We start from the raw sequence: 23,629 nt of genomic DNA on the forward strand, positions 1-23,629 counted from the left end.
GCGCTGGCCTCCCGGACAGGCTGCTTCCCCACAGTCAGCCCTCTCCAGGGCTGGGCCCGGGCGAGCCAGGAAGGGGTGCCACAGGGAAGAGGGGCTGCAGGACCCGGGCGCCAGCCCAGGATGCAGCCACAAACAGGCAGCCACGTGTCCTGGGCTGGGAGTGACCGAAGGGGACACCTTCGAACAGCCCCGACAGGCTCAGCTTGGGACCGTGTCTGCGGCCCACGAGCCCACGCACCCCTCACTGTCCAGCACGTCTGCAATGCTGGCCTTCGTGATGATGGCATCGTCACACTTGAACCACTGATCCTTGTGCTGACGGATGAAGCTGGTGTAGTGGCCGCTCTCCAGGGTGCCCTGGTGGTTGACCACCGCGAACAAGGAGTACCTGGCCGGGAGGGGAGTGGGAGGGGCAGCCGTCAACGCAATCTCACCACCGCCAGAAACACTGTTCACGCAGCTGTGGCCAGTACAGGAGGACACTGGCCGACCCCAGTGCCCAGGAACCGAAGCTGGGCCCAGGGGGCGCAGAGGGCAGGCACTGGTCTGGTGTGTGGCCGCCACGTGGCCCGTGAGCTTCTTCAATGGAAGCACATTTACTGGGCATGGCGAGTGAGGGGCGTTAGGGACATGTGACCCCCTTCCCTTTCCTTCTCTGCCTCACCAGAAGGGCGGCAGACGAGAGGGCAGGGACCTGGGTGCAATGCTGGCAGCAGAGACCAAGGGCCCGGGGCTCAGACACTGGGCTCTCTCTGGGCCTGCGCTGGCCAGACAGATCCTCACTCACGAAGAGGCCAGGAGGAGGGGCGGGGCCCAGGCTGTAAAAAGTCCTTTCCTGGGAGAGGGCCGAGTATGTTCACACCAGGCCAGTGGGCGGCAGGCCAGTGGCCAGTACAAACAAGTGCTGCTATGGCCACTCCCGAGCGGCCTCCCTGGGAGATGCCTCGGCTCTATCAGTGGTGTCCAGGGCGCCCGGGTCACTCACTTGTTGTCGTTACTGAGGCTGTCCGGGGGCTGCTGGTACTGTCCGTTCATTCTGCTCTCTTTGCTGTAACACACGACGGCAGAACTCAGCACCGTTTAAACAATGGACACAGCGATGTCCAACCTTTCTCACCTCCTGGCACACACAAGCTAATCCCTGAACTCTAGCACGCCAAAAACACGTATCCTCTGCTGATCTGATGACAGGGTGCAACTCTGACTCGTTCAGGTGCACTGTTATCATCATATTGGCTGCTGTCAGTTTTATTTGAGCGTCTAAGGGAAGAGGGGTCAGCACCCCTGACTTAACAGGTGCTGCACGTTTTCCCTGTGGCACCGGGTTGGAAATCACTGAACTACGGATGGTGGCTTAGGTGGTGATACTTGTAACAATGTAACAACTTGGGGCCTCTCTGCCTGACACTGCTGGGCCCCTTTCACACCCACTTCCCAGTTCTTCCAGCAACTCTCCTTCCGGGCAGACTGTCCTGTGGAAGGTGAGAAGTCCGAGCCCAGGCCGGCGGGACGAGCGGAGCACACCTGCCCCATGGCGGAGCCAGCCCAGGCCCTCCTGGGTGTCTCACCTCCTGGCAGATGAAACCCTCCCTGGCCCTTCCCAGGGAGCACAGACTTGCCAGCTTGCTTTTAGCCACCAAGTGTGTAGAAACTGTCACAGTGGCCCCAGGAAACAAAGCAACACGTGATCAATATATTAGTACATGTTGCACTTTGGGGGGAAGGTACATTTTAAATGGCCTGTAATATCGAGATTTAAAAACATGAAAATGCAATCTGCAACTGCAAAATCAGCTAAGTAGCCCGGCCATGCGGCTCGGTGGCTGAGCGTCGCCCCATGACTGAGGTTCCGGTTCAACTCCCGTCAGGGCACGTGCCCGGGTTGTGGGCTCGATCCCCAGTGGGGGGCATGCAGGAGGCGGCCCATTGATGTTTCTCTCTCCCTTCCTCTCTCTAAAAAAAAAGATCAATAAAAAATTTTATATATTGCCCTGGCCAGTTTGGTCAGCGGTTAGAGTGTCGGCCTGCGGTACAGAGAGACCTGGGTTCGGTTCCCACTAAGGGCACGTACTTCGGTTGCAGTTTGTCCCCGGCCCTGGTTGGGTCGTGTGGGTGGCAGCCACTCGATGTGTCCCTTTCACATCGATGTTTCTCTCTCTCTCTCCCTTCCTCTCTCTCCCTCCCACTCTACCTGAACAAAAAATGGAAAAATATCCTCGGGTGAGGATAAAAAAAAAAAAAAATTATATATATTTAAATAAGAACCAGCTATGTTTATCTGTATTCCAGAATCAGTTAGTTCCCCAGGTAAAGGGGTCCTTCCCGCCGTGACCCCACCTTGACAAAGGACGGCTTGGGAAAACCCAAAGCCACGGCACATCTGAGAAAAACAACTCATCCAATTAAAACGTGTCTTGGGTCTTGGCCAGGCAGCGCAGTTGACTAGTAATGCTCTGATACGTCAGGGTATGGGTTTGACCCGTTAGGGCACATGCAAGAATCAACCAATGAACACACAAGATGGTGGAACAGCAACTGCTCTCCCTTCCTCTAACACCAATAAATAAAATTTAAAAAGATAAATGAAATATGTCCTGGGTGAAGATCAGCCAGGACGATCATTTGGCTTCAGCGGTTATGGTTATGTCGACACCTACAACTGTCTCATCGCAAGCTGGTGCGGGTCACTGGCCTGAAGAGCCACCCCCACCCCGCCCCAGCCACACCCCTCCTCACCTGGACGCCATGAACGGGGTCATGTCCAGTTCCAAGGGGAAGGACACGTAGGTGGTAATCTTGCGCCTCAGCTTGGCCGAGTGTTCGAATCGCTGCAGCGACAAGAGAAAGAGGGAGAAGGGTGCCGTAGGGGGGCCGTCACGGGGCCGTGCCCTCCCCACAGTGCGCTCTGTTCACTTGCTGACAGCCTTCGGGCATCTGGAGCTTACAGATTCAATAAACCACCACATATCATCTGAACTATGGGGCTCGATGCAAGTGCTGACATCGAGTTCAAAGAGATCAACACCCGCTGCCCAGATGTCCTTACAGAGCCAGCGGAGTGCAGGGTCCAGAGCCTCCGAGCAGACGAGCCCTGTCCTCGCCCAGGACAAGATGGTCCTGTGACCACATTGGGCCCCAAATCCAGCTAGGAGACTAAGAGTGATTCCATTTTGTTTTTTAACACGTTTAAAGGGTCACAAAAAAAAAAAAACTATGAGCCCTGGCCGGTTTGGCTCAGCGGTTAGAGCATTGGCCTGCGGTCCCGAGACACCCAGGTTTGGTTCCCGCTAAGGGCATGTACCTCGGTTGCAGTTTGTCCCCGGCCCTGGTTGGGTCATGTGGGTGGCAGCCACTCAATGTGTCCCTTTCTCTCTTTCCCTCCCTCTCCCTTCCTCCCTCCCACTCTACCTGAACAAAAAATGGAAGAATGTCCTCGGGTGAGGATGAAAAAAGAAAACTATGAAACAGATCACGTGACTGCAAACTCCACAGTGTTTAGTATCTGACCCTTTACAGAAAGAGATTGCTGACCCTGGGATGAGGTCACTAGATCACGTCGCTGAGGGACCTTTCTTTTAAGTAAAAACACACACACAGAAGACTTGGGGTGAGGAGGGAAGAACTCAGGTAAGAGCAGTAAAACCTCAACTGCCCTGGCCGGTTTGGCTCAGCGGTTATAGCGTCGGCCTGTGGTCCAGAGAGACCCGGGTTCGGTTCCGGCTAAGGGCACGTACCTCGGTTGCAGTTTGTCCCTGGCCCTGGTTGGGTGGTGTAGGTAGCCACTCGATGTGTCCCTTTCACATCGATGCCCCCCCACACACACTCTATCTGAACAAATAATGAAAAAAATGTCCTTGGGTGAGGATAAAAAAGAACCTCAACCACCCCAAGCCCAGCAGAACAGCGCGCATCCTGTTTTCATCACACAGTAACTACTTTCCATCCATGACAGCTCCCTCACAGCCAGACGGCGGGGAAGGAGGTCCAGCTCACCCTCCTCGTGTCCTCTCCCTGGCGAGGGGTCACTGGAGCTGGGACATGTACTCTGCACACCACAGGCTCCCTCCCAGCTGTACTGGGCTGAGAACCGAGGCTGCTACCGGGCTTTCCTGAGACACTTACTTTGAGATGGAAACAGGCTACGATGGGCAGCTTCTTCATGGTGAGCTGTTTGGTGGACTCCTGGTAGCTGTGGCAACCGCTGCACTTGATCTTGGCGCTGCTGCCCAGGTGCTCTGGTCGGGTGAACCTGCAAAGCAAGTGTGCTTTTCAGAAAAGACGTGAAGGCGGTAAAAGAGAGTCCTTTTATCCCTCATTGGATTCGTTCCCTACCACACACACTCACACAACCGTCACCTCGACTTTACAAAGGATCCACCTCACAGCAACGGGGGAGACCTCCAGTGACAAGGTGCCGAGAGGCCTGCCCAGACGAGGACACAGGGGCGAAAAGTAGATAAAGCTGGGGGAGCCAGGCTGGTCTGGCTCAGCAGTTAGAATGTCAGCCTGTGCACCACAGAGTGGTGACTTTGATTCCCAGTCAAGGGTATACGACTGGGTTGCAGGTTCAATCCCCGGCCCTGGTTGGGGTGCATGCGGGAGGCAACCAATCAAGTCTCACATCAACATTTCTCTCTCAGGCCCCCTTTCCACTCTCAAAAAAAAATCAATGGAAAAAATATCCTTGGGTGAGGATTCACCACCAAAGTAAATAGATTACAATTAATGAGACTGAAGCAGTAATCAATGACCTCCCCTCCACCAATGTGGCCCATGCACAGAAGGGTTGTGGGTTTGACCCCTAGTCGGGGCACATGCAGGAGGCAACTGGTCAATGTTTCTCTCTCTCTGTCTCTCTCCCCTTTACTCTCTTTCTACAATCAGTGAAAGCATCGTCCACGGGTGATTAAAAATAAAAACAAATTCCCAACACACAAAAGTCCTGGACTGAAAAGCTTCACAGGCAAATCTTCCAAGCGCTGAAAATGGTGACAGGCACCCAGTCACTCCGGTTCTCGCTCGTACTTCAGGCACCTTCCCCCAGCCTGGTGACCCTCTCATTTCTGCTGCTTATCAAGGCTGGGACCAAGCCCACCTCTGCGGCCCAGGCCCTGACCAACCTCCAGGCATCTGTCTGCTCAGCACGGTCCCGTCGCCTGCCTTGCAGGCAGTTTCAATGTTATTGAAATTTACCACAAAATTTAAGTTCATTATAAATGCTCTCTTAAAAAATGAAAAAGACTCTTTATATGCTTGTTTTTCAAATTAAAATTTTCATACATCATTTATGTCTGGATCTACCAGTGTAACAAAGTTAATTTAACTTGCTGTTCTTACTGAGTATTACAGATGTTCCCCCACATCCCCCAACGTGCACCTCTCCACCACCCCACCCAGGCCTCTGCCTGTGTGCTGTCCATGGGCTATGCTCACTGCAAGTTCTCTGACACACATCGTCCCTGCCTCCTCTCCCCTGCCCTCTGAGAGCAGTCTGTTTCCTGCTTCCATGTCCGTGGATCTATTTTGCTCATCAGTTTATTTTGTTCATTTGATTCCAGAAATAAGTGAGAACATATGATACGTGTCTTTCTGTTTGGCTTGTATTGCTTAGGATAATACTCTCCAGGTCCCTCCATGTCGTCTCAAAGGATAAGAGGTCTTTCTTTGTTACAGCTGCGTAGTACTCCATTGTGTACATGTACCACAGCTTTTTTATCCATTCGTCTACTGATGGACACGTGGGCTGTTTTCAGATCTCAGCTATTGTAAATAGCGCTGCTACAAACATGGGGGTACACATATTCTTTCTGATTGGTGTTTCAGGCTTCTTAGGGTATATTCCTAGAAGGGGGATCACTGGGTCAAAATTTTTTTTTTTTTTTTTTCATCCTCACCCGAGGACATTTTTCTATTTTTTGTTCAGATAGAGCGGGAGGGAGAGAGAGGAAGAGAGAGAGAAACATCGACGTGAAGGGACACATCGAGTGGCTGCCACCCGCACGACCAACCAGGGTGGGGGACAAACTGCAACCGAGGTACGTGCCCTTAGCGAGAACCGAACCCGGGTCTCTCTGTACCGCAGGCCGACGCTCTAACCGCTGAGCCAAACCGGCCAGGGCTCAATTCTAATTTTCTGAGGTAACATCATGTTGTTTTCCATAGTGGCTGCACCAGTCTGCATTCCCACCAGCAGTGTAGTAGAGTCCCTTTTCTCCACACCCTCACCAGCACTTGTTTGATGATTTGTTTTGTTGATGGCGGCCATTCTGACAGGTGTGAGGTGATACCTCGTTGTTTTAGTTTGCATCTCTCTGATTAGTGACACTGGGCATATTTTCATGGCTGCTGGACATCTGCGTCTCTCTCAAAGTTAATTAACTTTCACAATCTAAGCATGCACCGTAGGGTCTGCTGACAGCAGCAAGGTCAATACTGAGGTGTGTCCCTCTCCTCCAGGAGCACTGCCGCCCCGCAAAGAAAGATAAAGGTTTTACAAGAATAAACTCCATTAAGTTTAGGAGAGTCTTCTGGGCCTTGACACCTTTGTATGTCACAGTTAAATACATTTTACAGCACCTGCACCCTAACCTGTCTGAACTGGTGTTGAAAATGGACAGATGTGAACACAGGTGCAGGTGCAGACAGCACCCACAGGTTTCCCAGCACCCACAGAGACCACAGGCCTCGGGGTGGCTCCTCCGGCACAGAGAGTGAGGCAGCTCACTTCTGCTCTGATACTTCACCTCGGGGCTGGGGACAGCGGCTAAGACACAGACCTCCCACAATGACGCAAACATGGGTGGACAGAAGTCACCCGGCAGGTCCGGGACAAACTGTACGAGCTCCTGGGCACCGGCTGTAGCCGTTCCATCCTCACCGTGTGAAGACACTGCTGCCGGGACCCTGGGTGGCGCCAATGTTATTAGGGCGCTAGTTCATGACTGAGGCCTGCCTCCAGGACAGAACTCTGTCTGTCTGCAAAAGGACCGGGCTCCTTACCTCCTCAAGCAGTCCGTGAGCGTGGTGGTCCCCGATGCGTGGCTCTCCCCGTTCACCACGCTGCCCTCACTGCCTGGGCTCAGGGGCCAGAATGGCGTGGAAGAGCCGGGCAGATCCAAGCTGATGTCCCAGAAGGGGTCTATCGTGGTGGAGACGCCGCTGTAAGCGAAAGGAGGCAGACCCTGCTCGGACCTGCACCCGCACCGCCCAGAGACACCCCGCTGGGACTGGCACCCACACCGCCCAGAGACACCCCGCTCGGACCAGCACCCACACCGCCCAGAGACACCCCGCGAGGACCGACACCCGCACCGCCCAGAGACACCCCGTGAGGACCGACACCCGCACCGCCCAGAGACACCCTGCTCGGACTGGCACCCACACCGCCCAGAGACACCCCGCTCGGAAGGCCCCAGCGCTCCTCCCAGCTCTACCCTCATGCCCGTGACACCTCCAGCAGAGGAGGTGTTCTCACCCACGTCCTGGGGTCCCAGGGCCTAGGGAGGGGCACCGTACAAAGTGCTTAAAGCCAAGTCTCGGCCCCTGGCCAGAGGTTCGGCACCAGAGGACCTGCCACCTCGGCAGCCTCTGGGCACGGGGTCTGCTGAGCCCGGGCGACAACGCAGAACCCCGGGCTCACTTCCCATAGCAGCCCCGACCGGCACAGCGCTCCAGGCTGTGTCTACCCCAGCCACTTCCCTCCCAGAGATTTACTTTAAAATATAGAAACAGGAAATTCACAGATTGGGACAAAGTGCGGAAATTTGAACAGGATATAAATCTGACGGGGTTCAGTAGAATAGGACCAACAGGCAGTTACTGAAGCCACGAGTCCAAACCGCTCAGAGCAACGGCCCGGGACCGTATCTGCTACATAACAGAAAACGGCACTTGTGACGCTCACAGGCTAAAGGGCTCTTTCCAGTACCCAATCTGCCTTACACAGACTCCACGTGGTGCTCCATGGAGGTTCTAGTGTTTACTGATCCCCACCAGGCTTTTAAAAAGCTGACATAAAAAAAAAAAAAAAAGCGTGGGCGTGGGTGAAGGACAGGGCTCCTCCAACCCCATCACCAGCGCACTTCCTCCTGGAAATAAAGCTTTGAGCTCTCAGCACAGAACCAAACGTAAAGAACGTTCAGGAACATGACTCTGGAGACACGGGAAAGGGAACAACGGAAGACTTGAAGGGACACACTGGGGCACGTGTGCCGAGCACCTGACGTGCATCGCTATCTTTACAGGGGCTGTTCACTTGGCTCCTAGTTCCAGGGTCCCCAAGGAAAACCTGGGAAAGAAGCTTCCCAGCACACGCTGAGGGGTACGAACAGACAGGCAGCACAGCACAAAGCCGCGCACCCCAGGAGGGCACTGCCCTGCCCCCTCCCACCGGAGCTCTTATCCGAACGTGTCCGTGGCTGTCTGAATAAAGCTGTTTCTCCCTGGCAGAGCGCAGAGGCCACAGTGCAGGACTCAACAACCCACACCACATCACCAAGAAGGGGCGGCAGGGCAACGGCCAAACAGTACACACGGGAGCCTAAACGCTCGAAACACTTCTCCGAACACAACAGTTTGCAGAGTAAAAATGTACCACGAGCCCAGGCCCGTTTGGCTCAGCGGTTGGAGCGTTGGCCTATGGCCCAGAGAGACCCGGGTTCGGTTCCCACTAAGGGCACGTACCTCAGTTGCGGCTTGTCCCCGGCCCTGGTTGGTCGTGTGGGTGGCAGCCACTCGATGTGTCCCTTTCACATCAATGTTTCTCTCTCTCTCTCTCTCTCTCTCCCTCCCACTCTACCTGAACAAAAGTGGAAAAATGGCCTCGGGTGAGGGGGAAGAAAGTGCCATGATGTTGGTAAGCAGCATCCAGCGTAGTCACACTCTGCCGGAGGGAGCCTGGGCCCCACATCACAGCCTGGTGAGCAATGGAAGGCACCTGAACCCTCGGGTCCTGCAGAAAGCCCACTTACTGGCAGACCTGGCAGGTGACGTCCGACTGCAGCCCCCCCGTGAAGATCTGGTCTATGATGCAGTTGCAGTGGTTGGGGTTGCTGGCCTTCTTCCCATTGTCGTCACCTAGGGAGAGACCAGAGCGCTGTGACTCGATCTGAGCTCCCCGGACCCCCAAGTCACCACGTTGCCAAGCTGGACGCCAGGGCCAGGTGGCTCCAGCAACGGGAAGGTGCTCAGCACAGCAGTAGCGGGGGGTGGGGGGTGGGGGGTGGGGTGGGGGGGTTATTTCCCATTCCCTTCTTCTCCGCTCCCCAAGAAGACATCCTCAGCCTCCCTCCTGGCACCAAAATACATCAAATGCCCAGTAACTGGGGGACGTTGTTGATTCCTCTCCCATTCACAGGACGACTAGACAAGTATCTTCTAGTGAGGCCGGCACAATGCAGGCCCCATGCTCCCAGGGAAGTCGTGCTCTGGACTGGACGCGTCCTTGTGGCCCGTGAGGTCCATGCTCCTCATCAGGTCCCATTCTGGACCCCAGGAACAGCCGCTTCCCCATCAATTACGAAGGAGCACGATGCCCACCCTCTCTGGTTCAACACAAGACGCGCCTGCGGGTGCCCCTCGGACAGCACGGGCCTGACGATAGCTGAAAACCCCACTACGGTGACGGCCAAACTCCAACCGTGCAGACGGCTGGCGCCCTGAGTTGTGCAAGGGTCAACTGTATACAGGGTCAGGCCAAGCAACTGCCTGCTCTGTGTCCTGCTTACTCTCCCACCATGTATTCCTGCACCGTTTCCCACACAGACAGCTGGGCACCTGCTCTTGCGCCACCCGACACGTAATTCACGTGTACATATATGAGTGTGAAACTTACATGGCAAAACACAACACATATCGATACCTATCCTGTATACACTCCGCAGGACTTTGGTTCATCTGGACAGTGAGGACGGAGTGCATCCATCTGTATGTATGTTACAGCTCAGAAAAACTAAGTATTACGGAGGGTAAAGGGTGGCCACGGACTTTTGAGAGCAGCTGCCTAGAGGTTAGGGAGAAAAACATCACGATACAGGAAGATGCAGACAGAAGCGAGCTGAGACATGCCTGACTGTTCCAACCACGTAGAAGACACCCAGCTGCATGGCGGGCCTGCCTCCAGCCCCGGGAGCTGCGCCTGCCGTCCCTGCCCACGCCACACCCACGTGGCCTACCCCGGGAGCTGTGGATGAGCAGCCTTGATGAACTCGGAGTTCAGACGACCCTGTGTTTATGTGCAGAGCCCTACACTGCTTCCCGGACGTCTCAAAAGGAATTATGTCAGAGAACCAGGTCACACGGTTTCATCACTTTGGTCACGTGAACAGCAATGCATTTTCAAACAGGGCTCTTCACTGTTCTCAGTGCTTGTAATGACAAGCATAGCTCTTTCCTGTTGGCACAGTCTGTTCTACTTTACACCAGGAAACCCAAGCTTACCCAAGTCATTAAGCAACTTTTCTTGATTCCCAGGACCAGCATTAAAAGGATAATATGTATGTTTTCAGCAGAAAAAAATTTAAGTATAAAAAAACTAGAACCCGAAGCTGTGACAGTGGATGACACAAGCTGTCTTAGTTCAAGTCTGGCTTGTCTCTGAGTCACAACCTCAGAGTCCAGGGCCAGGGACTCGAGACAGAAGGAGCAGCACTGAGTGACCTGGAAAAACAGGGCTCCGTCCTCCACCTGCACCGGCCTGTGCAGCCAGAGGCCTGGCCACCCGCATGCTTCAGCACACCTGACAGCAACATGAACCAGCAGCACCGCCCGGGGCGCTCAGAACGACAGACCCTCGGCCACAGTCCAGACCCACACACAGGAAGGCGGACCAGGCGCTGTCGGCAGCCCTCTGGGGTTCTGAGCCACAGCCGCCCCTCAGCTGGCCTGTCTGTCACTCCAGCTACGGCCTTCCTGGTGGGGAGCCCCACGGGGGGTGGGGGGGAGCTTGCCAGCTCGGCATTCAGGCCTGATTTCCTGCAGCTCCCAGAGGCTTTCCACTCCCCATGTATCTGAGGACCCGACATGGGAGGAGCCATGCTGCGGGGGCCTGGAGACTCACAAAGTCCCTGGGAGGGAAATGGACCCAACTCGGCCAGGGAGGGGCTGGCAGGGCTGTTCACTGCCCAGCTCTCCTGGCGGCTTTAGAGCAATGACGATCTTTCCGGAAACCCCACAGGGGAGGTGACTGATGTCCAACTGTCTGGAGCCCATTCAGAAGATACTGGGCTGAGGAGCTGCAGGTGAGGCCTTGCCACAGGCCCCGGCGGGCAGCAGAGGTGGAAGGACCAGTGGCTTGCTGCCCCTCAGGAAGGTCAAGGACAACAGTGACAACCATTCCTCCTCGTGAGACAAGCTGCAAAGAACCCCTCCAGGACAACTGCAATTTTTCCCCGGTCCCTGGGCTGTTTTTTTTTTTATCCTCACCCGAGGACATTTTTTTGCACTTATCTTCAGATAGAGCGGAAGGGAGAGAGAGAGAAAGAGAGAAATACATCGACTGGTCGCCACCCACACAACCCCAACCAGGGCCGGGGACAAACTGCAACCAAGGTACGTGCCGATCCGTGGGCTGACAGTCTCACTGCTGAGCCAGTCTGGCCAGGGCTGCAGTTTTTCTTATTGGGGAAAAAACACAAGGAGACACAAACCCGATGTACAGGCCAGCGAGCCCTCTGCGGGAGCGCGCACCCCACCTTTGCAGTGCCGGTGCAGCACGTCCAGGGCCGCGATGAGGAACTCGTGGGCGTCCTGCTGCTCGTAGCCAGCCAGGTGCCGGGCGTGGGTCCACACCAGGTGCAGCAGCTTGTACGGGATGTGGGGGGAGCGGTGCCCGGAGTAGAACTGCTCGGAGGGACACAGAACACGTGTCAGAGCGACGCTGCTCCAAGCACAGAGCACACGGTGAAAACGTGCCCTCCGCCCAGAAGGTGGACTCCCTGGGCTGCCCGAGTCTGCACGTCGTCTTCCCCCTCCCCACTGACTACTTTCTACGACAAGCCTCCGTGAGAATTATGTGTTGGTCAAGAGAAGGTCTGCACACTAAACGGTGAATATGCTGCTTGGAAAATACACCTTAACAAATAGGCCTGAGACTGTCTGAACTCACCACTGAGGAGAGCCAGTGAGAACGGCTGAAATCCACCCTGAAAGCCACATGCCCACCGTCCGGGCCTCGGTTGCACCTGTTTCTCCTACTGGGCCCGAGGATTTCATTCAGAGGCTTTTCCGAGGTCACCAAGCTGTGTGCCTGAGGTCACACAGTCAGTGGTGTTCAGGCACAGACATGGACAGCAGACCTGAGTGGCCCACGATCCGACCAGGGCAGAGCCTGGCGCTAAGGACGGACAGGTGCACCCACTCAGAAGGCCCAGGACGAGGGAGAAGATCCTTGCCGGAGAACGAAGCGGGCGGTGTGGCGTGCACACGTCCGCACGCTCCCCGCGCGACCGGATGGCAGGCAGCAGGGCGGGGTGAGCTCCCAGTGCAGTGTTCAGACATGCGCCAGCCGTGAGTTAAGCCACTGTCTAAGGGCCCTTTCTCATCCTCCCAGTCACCTTTGTGCCTCAAAAAATGCTGCCCATAGTCCCTCCCATGACTCCCGCTGGCAACGTGTCCTGCGTAAGAAGCGCACAGCGGGCTCCCCCACTGCGCTTTCAGGGGGAGGAGAGGCGCGCGCCCACCTCCTGGAATAGCGAGGACATCTCGCACACCAGGCAGGAGCTGGGGCTCTGCATCTCGCAGCGGTGCCGGTCGGACAGGAAGAAGTCCCGCAGCAGCGGCGTGTGGGTTAGCGCCTGCACGATGCAGTTCATGAAGCAGGTGTTCCCGAGGTTGATCAGCCCCCGCAGACCTAGGCGGGAGGACAGGAGAGTGGGCGGTGACCCCAACACCGGCACAGCGCTTCCCGCATTTACGTGCCGTTTGTGCGCATTCATTCAAGAAGAAATGGTGACACTCTTCTAGACTTTAAGCCACTTTCACACAAACGATACTGAGGCACGTTCCCCGCCATGACGCCCACCCTGCCCCCTCCCGCCAGAGCGTGTTGATAAAATTACCCAAAGATACTGTTTAACAAGACAGGTCAAACGCAGCCTAACAAACAAAAACAGCTTTTAAAGACGTTTCCAAAGTGCCCTGGCCCGTTGTGCTCAGTGTAGAAGCACATGCCTGTGGACCTCAGGGTCACGGGTTTGATTCCCCATCAAGGGCACAAACCTGGGTTGTAGGTTTGATCCCCAGCCCTGGGCAGGGTCATGTGGGAGGCAACCAATGGATGTCTCTCTCACATCGAAGTTTCTCTCCGCCTCCCTTCTTCCCTCCTACTCTCTAAAAAACAAACAAACAAACAAAAATCAATGGAAAACTGTCAGGTAAGGATCAATAAAAAAATAAAAAATGTTTCCAAAGCGTATTTCTTCCACTGTCAGGAAACCCAGAGGGCAGACAAGCTCATACACATTTCTGCTCCCTAAGAATTGCCATTACAACCCCCACCTGCAGAGAACCCACTCCACCTGGAGAGTCTCCCCACCTGCAGAGAGGTAACTTAGCCTCTCTACACAAGAGGAGGCAGCAAGAGGTAGAGGCCATCTCCAACGTCAGCACACCCCAACCCACCCAGGGCCTGCAGACCACAGGTGCCCAGGACCTGCTGCTGAGCAAATAGGGAGTGACCGTCACTTGGGGGCACCGCGCACGGCCCTGGAACCCACCTCTGCACACCTGCTGACCTGAGGCCCTCACCGAGCACTGTCCCCCGCCTACCTATGGTGCAGTTAGAGGTGATCTTCCGCCTTTTCGGGTTGTGTTTTAGCAGTTCGAGCTCCCGTTTGCTTGGTTCCCAAGTGGAATACTTCTCTCCGACACCTACGCAGGAGAAAACAGTGCCCGGCTGCTGGCTAGTCTGCAGCAGTGTGCTCCCACACGGGAACGCACCTTCCAGGCTCCCTCAGAGGGACACCCGTACCAGGTCTTCCACAAACCCTGCTGTGCTGCAGCCCGTGGAACAACACGCCAAGGACTTTCTAGACCGCGCTGTGAAGACCCGCTTCCCGCAGGACGGCAGGGTCCTGGCCTCCCGAGCCAGAGGGCCGTCTGTGTGCTCAAGGCCCCGGTCCTGCGTGGACACTGCGGGGTCAGCACCAGTGGGAAGTGCTCAGCAGTTCAGATGAAGGGTTTGTGGTGAAGGAGCAAAAGGGACCAAAAAAATACATTTTAAAAAAACATATTTTGAAAAATACATCTCGTTGGGGAGATGTACCCATAAAGGAGTCCAGCTGCAAATGCGAACAAGGGTCTCGTGTTATTCCGCTGCCCAGCTCGTGTTCCGAGGCGCCGGCCCCGTGCTTCGGACAACTGCTGACCCTCTCGCCTTCACAGGCGCAGCAAGCTGCTGACGGAACCGCAGGAAGGTTCCAGAAAGAATCTCTTCCTCCAGTGTCTCTACTTCTCGGCCCTTTGATGCACAAAGAAATAGCAGACTCAGCCCCGCAGGTGTAGCTCAGTGGCTGAGCGTGGACCCTGCACCAAGAGGCCGCCGGTTCGATTCCCGGTCAGGGCACAGGCCCAGGTTGTGGGCCCGATCCCCAGTGGGGGGCATGCAGGAGGCGGCCAGTCCATGTTCTCTCTCATCCATATTTCTGTCTCTCTCTCTCTCTCCCTTCCTCTCTCTAAAATCAACAGTATGAAGTCGTTCCTCAGAAGATTTGTTAAAAACACAAGCAATGCTGATCACACCTGTTTCTACTCTTCGTTTCTCAAAACAACGTTTGTGCGTGTTTTCAAAGCAGAACGAGGAGGCAGAGCTCTGGCAGCTGCTGGCCGTGTCCTTGGACACGCGGCTCTGCGCGGGGACGCGCTCTCCGGCATGCGGAGCACGCCGCCCGGTTGCTGGAACACCCGAGAACATGTTGGAAACGAAGCTAATAAAAGGGAGAACCAGGATGGCCAAGAGAAACGAACGAGAGAAAATGGGTGCACTGCATCGTGTGTCACCCTGACCATGCACCGATGGCGGCGGCACGGGTGGGGCAGAAGCAGAGACACACCGTGGGGTGGCGGCCAGAGGCCTTCGCAGGACAGGAAAACCCTCCGCTGGGTGTTTGGCACAGATAATTACATTTCCCATCTGGCCATTTCAATTCCGCACAGATGAAGCGTAACCCAGACTGTTAGGAGCTGTACAAGACCTTGTGCAGTGACTGAACCAGAGCTGTCCTGGAAGGAACAGGCTTCCACACACCCTCACCGTCCCTGGGAGAGGCTGCTCTCCCAATGCCCCGAGGGCTGAGGGAAACCGGCTCTGGGACCAGATGGCAACGTGGCTGCACCAGCACCACCCCGTGGACAGCCCGTGGGCAGGAGAACGTGCCTGCCCCAGCGGAGCCCACGGCGGCCACAGGCCCTTGGGCACCTGTGGGGAGTAACGGGCATTTGCGCCCGGCGGCCCGCCCTCCCCTGCTGTCCCGCACCCCAGGTTGACTCCACCTGTGTCTACAGGAGGGGCGAGCAGGGGTGGGGAAGGTGTCTGCCCACCAAACAGCAGACACGCAACTGCTGTCCCACCTCCCGTCCCCCACAGACCCTCCCTAGAGAACGCTCTCCTCCTGGTGAGGGGCTGGGCCAGGAAACCAGAGAGACCGTGAACCGAGGCCAGACCAACCTTGCATCTTCCAGGCTTTCCGCTGCTCCTCTTTGGCGATGACCTCCAGGTCTTTGTCGTAGATATAGTCCTGACACAAGAAGCAGTAGATGCCCCCGTACATCAGCTCTATGGCTGAGGAGACGAAGGAGAGAGAAAAGGGGTCACAGTTGAAAGGTGATGCTCAAGGATGTCAGACGCACATGTGCTAGACCCTGGAGTCCTTGCCACACCACCCCCCTCAAGTCACAGAGCCGTCACTGCACGGTCCCCCCCACTGCAGTCCACCCCAAGCAGACGAGGCTCCTTCTCCGAAGCCCCACCGAGGTCGAAGGTCGAGGCACAGCATCCATGGTTTACGGGAACCCACAGTCGAGTAGCTGGAGACCCCCTGTCTTTTCACCACAAGGGGAAACTCACGGTGCTGCCCCCCCTTTTTTTGTTGTTCCTCACCCAAGAATATTTTTCTAGTTATCAGATAGAGTGGGAGGGAGGGAGGGAGAGACACATCAACTGAATGCCTCCTGCATGACCCAACCAGGGCCGGGGACAAACCAAAACCGAGGTCCGTGCCCTTGACTGAAATCAAACCTGCGACTCATTGGTCCGTGGGCCAACACTCCAACTGCTGAGCCAAACCGGCCAGGGTGCACTGCCCTTGTTTAAATGGGAATCCTCGGCCTGACAGGACCGTGTCCTGCTGTATGAATTCCCGGCGCTGTCGCCGGCTCTCACTCTGAGGATGGCAGCACATCACCCTCTGACCAGCCCTGACTGGTGACCCGAGCTGCCTGAACCCTCCAGTGGGTGGGCCCTGCGTGCTCTCGGAACCTGTAAAGGAAGGTCACACCTGACTCCTGATTACTTCATCATAAAGATCCACAGATGAAGCTCTTTGAGCCCTGACTGGTTTGGCTCAGCAGTGGAGCATCAGCCCACAGACCAAAGAGTCGCGGGCTTGATTCCGGCCAAGGACGCGTACCTCGACTGTGGTCTGGCCCTGGCCCTGGTTGGGGTCGTGCAGGAGGCAACCTGTTGATGCGGCTCTCCCATGTTGATGCCTCTCTCTCCCACTCCATCTGCAGATAACTAGAAGGATTGAAAGGAGATGAAGCTCTCTGAGCAGTGGAAGGTAGAGACTGTGGCCTGGAGTCAGGAGCACCACCCAATGCTGGAGGGAACACCACACCACTGGGGGGACACACTCCAAGTAACTGGCATTATGTGCCTCCTTTTCCCTTTTGGATACTCCTCACCCGAGGACATTTTTTTCCACTGATTTTTAGAGACTGGAAGGGAGGGAGAGAGGGAGGAAGAGAGAGAGAGAGAGAAACATCGATGTGAGGCAGACACACTGAATGGCTGCCTCTCATAAGCACTCCAACCAGGGCTGGGGAATCGAACCTGCAACCAACGTCCGTGCCCCTGACCGGAAACAACCCCAGCACTCGCTGGTGCACAGGCCAACATGCTAACCGCTAGGCAACACTGCCCAGACCGTAGCTGTGCACCTTTGATAGACTGCTCCATGCCCCACAGCCTCGGCTTCCCCGTGTGTCACGGTGACAGCTACCAGCTCAGTGTTGTGTGATGGTTAAGTCGACACCGGCACGACCACACCGCACACTGCGGTACCAGGAGGGTCTCCATAACCCGTGGCTCCAACCCCCTTCCCCAGCACAGACCAGCAACACTGCGGCAGACCTGTCCCGTCCTCTAACGAACACATCTATTAAAACACAAGTGAGCAACTTGAGAATCCCGAGCCTACCCCTAACCTTCTCGACAAACTGCATCGGGTCACAGCAGTTTGGGCTCAGCGGCCACCGTTAGCACACACTCCGTGGTACAGCCCGGCCCGGGGTGTCTGGTCTGAGACCAGGTAGCAATGAGGATAAAAGCTTTCAGAAGAGCAAAGCATGCAATGAGAAATGTGCCAAGATACAGCCAAAGGCAAAACCGCCGCCCGGAAAAGGCGAGGGGTTATTTCCGAGCGGGTTCGAGTCCTCCCAGTGAGTCCGCCTCTGAGGCACTCCCACAGCTGCCCAAACCAACGGACGGACGCCGAGGGACCGCCCGGGAACGCCCGTCCTCCCAGCAGGGCGCTGGGCCAGCCAGCTCTCCACATGCTGAAGAACCGGGCTCACCAGACACCCTAGATGACACCGCTCAACATGGGTCAGCGCCCTAATGCGAGAGCTCAACGGGAGGGCCGTGATCAAAAGAACGCATGCTGGACTTCAACCACGCTACAGCTCTGCTCAGAGAGGTACTGAGAAGGGAGAAGACGACACGAACAGCATGGAAGATCTGCAAACCGCGTGTCCGAAGCGAGCTTACTGCGCAGAACACCATCTCACCCCGTACACAGGCACGTCCACCAAGGCATCATCTGTGAGGACAGCCCCAGGGTGCGCCAGCGGGTGAACACCAAGCACTGAGCGCTCCGCCAGGTACGTGCCCTTAGCGGTAACCAAACCTGGGTCTCTCTGGTTCGTGGGCTGATGCTCTAACGCTGAGCCAGACTGGCCAGGGCCCATCTTTTTTTAAAAATATTTTTATTGATTTTAGAGAGAGAAGGAGAGGGAGAGAGAAACATCGATCAGTTGCCTCCTATACGCACCCCATCGAGGATCAGACCTGCAACCTGGGTATGTGCCCTGACCAGGAATCGAATTCATGACCTTTTGGTGTAGAGGACAATGCTCCAACCAACGGAGCCACCTGGCCAGGGCTTACTGACCATTCAGACGTAGGTTTACTTCTGGGCTGGCTATTCTGTTTCCATTGTAACCGCAGCTATCAAATAGCACAATACTAGGGGACAGCTTCCATATCCCTCACAGAACTGGCTCATGAACACATCGTATAAGGTAGACATCTGTTTTGCCTTAAGTAAACTTGCTTCTTAAAAAACAAGATTAGAGCCCTGGCCGATTTGGCTCAGCGGTTAGAGCGTCGGCCTGCGGTCCTGAGAGACCCGGGTTCGGTTCCCGCTAAGGGAGCGTACCTCGGTTGCAGTTTGTCCCCGGCCCTGGTCGGTTGTGCGGGTGGCAGCCACTCGATGTGTTTCTTTCACATCGATGTTTCTCTCTCTCTTTCTGTTCCTCTCTCTCCCTCCCACTCTACCTGAACAAAAAATGGAAAAATGTCCTCGGGTGAGGATTAAAAAAAAAAACAAGATTAGAAAAGACCCAGACATCGGCTTGTGTCAGTCTAGCTTTATCTTTTGTGATGTGCATTACCTATAGTGAGCTTCAAGGGACATGGACTAATGCACTGACCTTATTATAGTCTCGCGGAATACCTTTTCCAATTAGGACTACACAAAGTATTTTCTAGAACAGGTTCTCTGGCTTTACTTTACCTCTTTTCAAAAGTGGTTTTCTTGGCCTGGCTGGTTTGGCGCAGCAGTTAGAGCATTGGCCCACAGACCTAAGAGTCACAGGTCTGGTCAAGGGCATGTACCTGGGTTGCAGGTTTGATCCCCAGCCCTGGGTGGGGTTGTGCGGAAGGCAACCAACTGATGTGTCTCTCTCACATCGATGTTTCTCTCTTTCTCTCTCTCTCTCCGCCTCCCTTCCATTCTATCTGAACAATAAGAAGAAATCAATGGAAAATGTATTCGGGCGAGGATTAAAAACAAAACGAAAAGAGATTTTCTTAAGGATATCCTAACAATCTCCCAAATGTAACAGAAAACCCTCTTCTGAAGGAGGCATACTGACCATGCTAAGAAAATAAAACCACAAGCAGAACCTCGCTCTAAGTGAACTTCCAGACACATGCTCACACCTGTACACACGTGAAGGTAAGTTATCCTCATACCACACGGTGCTGTTAGCATGTTTGTGAACGTGTGTTACGCAGAATAATAAAATCCATTACTCACAGCAAAAAAATCACCTGTGCACACCCAACTCCATGTTGATATCCGTAACCCAATACTGCATTTCAGATCTTTGTAAATTGTCACCTAATCTAATTCCTAACCACGTTTTTGAGAGGGAGAGATGAGGAGCCAATAGTCCATTAAAGAAAAAGCACTTTTCAAAGAAAGTGAGCTGAGTGAGGACTAAGCACCTTGACTTAGCATTTAAGACTACGTCAAGCTGCCCGGCGGTGTGGCTCAGTGGCTGAGCGTCGACCCATGCACCAAGAGGTCACGGGTTCAATTCCCAGTCAGGGCACATGCCTGGATTATGGGCTCGATCCCCTGTGGGCAGCATGCAGGAGGCGGCTGTTTCTCTCACATTGATGTTTCTATCTCTCTCCCCCTTCCCCTCTCTTAAAAAAAAATAAAAATACATTAAAAAAAAAAGCTCAGGTAAAATTAACACCAACATCAAGGCCACAGGGCAGCTGGCTACAATGACCTGTCTGGGCTCAGTTCACCTCTCACGCCCCCTGGAGGTGGACAAGGAGGCCACAAGGCATTTAGATAAGACGGGACCTTCAGAGGAGCGGAGCCGCGCATCTGAACTCAGAGCAGGCCGCGGCGGTACCGATCCCAGTGCCAGCAGACGGGGTAGGGGCTCACCCAGGTTGTGTCGCTTCGTCTTGGCGTGCTCGTGGATGTGCTTCTTCGTGAAGCAGCCGAAGAAGACGCAGTGGAGACAGGAGTGCAGCCTGCTGAGGTGGACGCCGCAGACGTGGCAGACGCACGACTTCGCCTGCAAGCAGAGAGGAGAGTGAGGGCGGCCGGGGCGCCGAGTGTCCGACCTGGGTGCGGGGAGGTGGCCACAAGATCCTCTGCCACCCTTTCAGCCGCCCCAAACGCACCCCTTCAATTTAGCACAACAGTAGTTCCAGTGAGAGCACCGCCCACGACCTCAGTGACCGAAACCCTGAGCCCCTGATGTCCCCACATGCAGCATCAGAATGAAGTCTGAATCCTGTCCCCCCATCGCCCCGGTGCCCCCCCCCCGCGTCTGCCCCTTCCAGGCTGGCAACTCACAGCCGATCTGCCCTGAACCTGGACGTCGTTTTAAATGTGGGACCCAAGGTCCCCACCGCAGCACATTCAGAAGCAGTACAGACAGAGGTGGACATGTATCGGAGCAACACACAGGAACAAGAAAAAGGGAACAGTTTTTCGCTAAGTACTGGCCCATAGAAACCCGAAATGTTGATCGCAGCTACTGCCAGAACAGTGGGGGACAACTCTTACACAGCCCAGCACCTGGGGTGTCCGCTTTCTAGTGTAACTGTCACACTCAAACTATGAACCCTAAGATTATCAGGCTGAATATCCAGCCTCTGAGAGGACACCACGCCCAACACATAACCCACCTCTGTTTTAACTGGGGGGGAGGGGGGTTGCATGGGGCAGGAATGTTAAATCGAAAGGGCCTCTGCAAACAGGGGCTGGCAACGCACACACGTGCTCCCTGCTGAATGCCTGACGGGCACCGGACACCTGCCCTATTCAGTTCCCACAACCGCCCCAGGAGAAGGGTTTCAAGCCCCTCTGACATATGAAGAACCTTAGTGACGTACATGCTGGTGACAACACAGCCCGACTGTCTCCGGAGCGCCAGCGAACCCCCGCCCCCAGAGCTGCCCCTCCTAGGCACCACCTTGCACGGACAAGACCAAGGCGAGTGCCGAGCCCAGAGGTGGCAGGCAGAGCCTTCGCCTGTGTGGAGGGCTGGGCCCAGGACTGGTCTGAAATCTACTAACATAAAGCATGAGTGTGGTCAACTGTCTCACGACAGCTGTACTGAAACCCGAACGACTCCTGCGGCCTCGAGGAGGCAGGGCTGGGGGAGGCGGCGGGCAGGGGGGGTGCGTGGAGTCCAGTCCACACAGGTGGGAGCCCTGGGCACGCACCCTGGCGTCCCTTTGCGCCCGGCTTCCAGCGTGCATTTCCAGCCTGGAGACTGCGAGACTGCGAGTCCCGCCCGGCGCCTCTGATGCACTGCTTCCAGGTCTCCACACGCCAAGGGGACCACCGCGCAACCCCACGTACAGCGTCATCTCTGGGAACACCAGCTTAGGTCTGCCCATTCGATGGTCGTTATTTACTTTTGAGCAATCTGAAAAGGTCATTTCTGCAAACACCATAAGGTTTAGCTTCTCAGCAGCAGCACAGTTCTGCGCTGGGGTGGGCTGGGGTGGGCCGTGCGGGTCTGCAGGGTGTGGGGCAGACCCGGGCTCCACCCACTAGGTCTCAGCAGCCCGTTCCTCCTCCCCCAGGGTGGAGCCCCCCAGTGCCTCCGGAGGCCAGGCTCACAGACTTCTAAACCGCTGTAGTCTGTATCATCTATTCACTCTTCCAATGATGGATCAAAGGAGTTAGCTAACTACAGTCGCTTTCAGTAACACAGGGAAACTTTAAAGTTACAGACACCGTGATATCTAGTGCTAACGGACGACATTTACAAGTAGCACAGGAAATTTCATTCCTTTAGTTACAGAAACTGTCAGGAACAAAACCCTGGAGATTCTTAGTTAGAATATATCTACTGTTCACAAAACTAGAGATTTTAGTAAAGAAAGGGAAGGACAAAAAGGTGCCCTTTATTTCCATCACTTTTTTGTTAATAACTTTTTCTTTTTCATTTTTATTTTCATCACTATTTTAAAGGCATGACCATGATTTTTTATTAAACCCTTTATTATAAACAAAGAAACCCTATTCTCCCCCTCCCCAAATATATAGAACAGAAAAAATTCAAGGCTAGCATCACCTTGAACACAAACTCACAGGATTCTCAGCAGGATAAGTGTACAATTTTAACAACACCATTATCTTCCCTTGAAACACGAGAAATTTGTTTTAAAAGTAGACCAAAATTAAGCCCTGTTCTTTTGCAGAACTTCTTGAAAGAAAAATCTGCCTAAAGAAAAGTACTTGCGGAATTTCAGCTGCACTGAAGGGGGCACAGCAATGGAACAGGCGGAGTGGAAATGGAAACCGGTCCCGGAAAGCAGCCTTAAATACAAACCCTGCCCATGGAGAGCCAGTCTTTTCCACGAAACAAAGCCGATGCTCACTTTAAGACAGAGGATCATTCTCATGGCTGGGGCTCCCCGGACATGTCCCAAGCTCACCAGAGATGTGGTTGTGGGGTCCGCTGTCCACGAGCACAATGACTTGCCCTGCACGCCAGAATCATGTGGTGCTTCCTAAACAAGAATGAACATAACTGGACACCTCCTATAAGCCACTAACTCCAACACGAGGGGGGTTTGTACCAAGGATAGGAGCCCGCCGGAAAGTTCTGGCACAACATGAGGATAAAAATGAATAGTAACAAGAATGAACTAATATACACCAAGTGAAAAAAAAAAAATAAGTCCATGATGAAATTGAAACTATACACACACACACAGGTTAACAGTCTCCTTCACAGGAGAATTCCATCTGATAAACATAGTAGGAAAGACAAAACACACACAATCTCATTTTATAATCGCAACAACGGTTGACTCAGGCAAGAATCACCAATGGTTGCCAAAACCACACGGTGAAAGAACACCAGGTCATTTACAGTAATTAAAAGCTGGAAACCATCCAAATACAAACAGTGAATGCAAGGATACACAAACTGTCACATCCCTGCCACGAGATGAAGTTCTGGCACGTGCCACCACACAGGGAACCTTGCAACATTGTGCTGAGTGACAGAAGCTGGACACAAGATTCCCGACTGCGATTCCACTCACATGAAGTACTCGGAAGAGGCAAACCCAGACAGGCGGGACCGCTTGCCACCAGGGCTGCTGAGAGACTGAGTCGATGAAATGCTTTAAAACTTGACAGAGGTGGAGTAGTGACTGTACCTTTGTGAATAGTTCACTTTAAAGTGGTTAATTCCACGCTACATGAATTTCACCTCAATAGTATCTGCATTACGTTAATCACACACACACGTGATGTGTATTAGGGCACTGGACATTTACAGTTCTAGTATCAACCCAGAGACCACCTGTGTTAACTGGAAGGCACCGTAGTCCATCAAGGCTCTCCCTGGAGCTCATCAT

At 54.5% G+C, this 23,629-nt stretch overlaps 1 protein-coding gene across 4 annotated transcripts in view; it reads right to left on the bottom strand.

The window, feature by feature from the left end:
- USP22 (ubiquitin specific peptidase 22) overlaps nucleotides 1-23,629 on the bottom strand; it is a 33,827-nt gene that overhangs the window by 880 nt on the left and 9,318 nt on the right. Inside the window, exons 1-12 of one of the 4 annotated variants that reach the window (XM_036278415.1) lie at nucleotides 22,640-22,689; nucleotides 20,181-20,313; nucleotides 15,662-15,775; nucleotides 13,765-13,866; nucleotides 12,678-12,847; nucleotides 11,646-11,838; nucleotides 8,970-9,075; nucleotides 7,000-7,158; nucleotides 4,123-4,249; nucleotides 2,737-2,828; nucleotides 986-1,048; nucleotides 239-388 (exon numbers count right to left, since the gene is read on the bottom strand). In XM_036278415.1, the coding sequence (XP_036134308.1) occupies nucleotides 239-388; nucleotides 986-1,048; nucleotides 2,737-2,828; nucleotides 4,123-4,249; nucleotides 7,000-7,158; nucleotides 8,970-9,075; nucleotides 11,646-11,838; nucleotides 12,678-12,847; nucleotides 13,765-13,866; nucleotides 15,662-15,775; nucleotides 20,181-20,313; nucleotides 22,640-22,663 (1,433 nt within the window). In that variant the 5' untranslated portion in view covers nucleotides 22,664-22,689. Of the gene's footprint in view, nucleotides 1-238; nucleotides 389-985; nucleotides 1,049-2,736; nucleotides 2,829-4,122; nucleotides 4,250-6,999; nucleotides 7,159-8,969; nucleotides 9,076-11,645; nucleotides 11,839-12,677; nucleotides 12,848-13,764; nucleotides 13,867-15,661; nucleotides 15,776-20,180; nucleotides 20,314-22,639; nucleotides 22,690-23,629 lie in introns of those variants that run through there. The other 3 variants (XM_036278413.1, XM_036278414.1, XM_036278418.1) reach the window with 3 other exon arrangements.

The sequence above is a fragment of the Molossus molossus genome, unplaced genomic scaffold, assembly GCF_014108415.1.
Source record: "Molossus molossus isolate mMolMol1 unplaced genomic scaffold, mMolMol1.p scaffold_m16_p_28, whole genome shotgun sequence".
Classification (NCBI taxonomy): domain Eukaryota; kingdom Metazoa; phylum Chordata; class Mammalia; order Chiroptera; family Molossidae; genus Molossus; species Molossus molossus.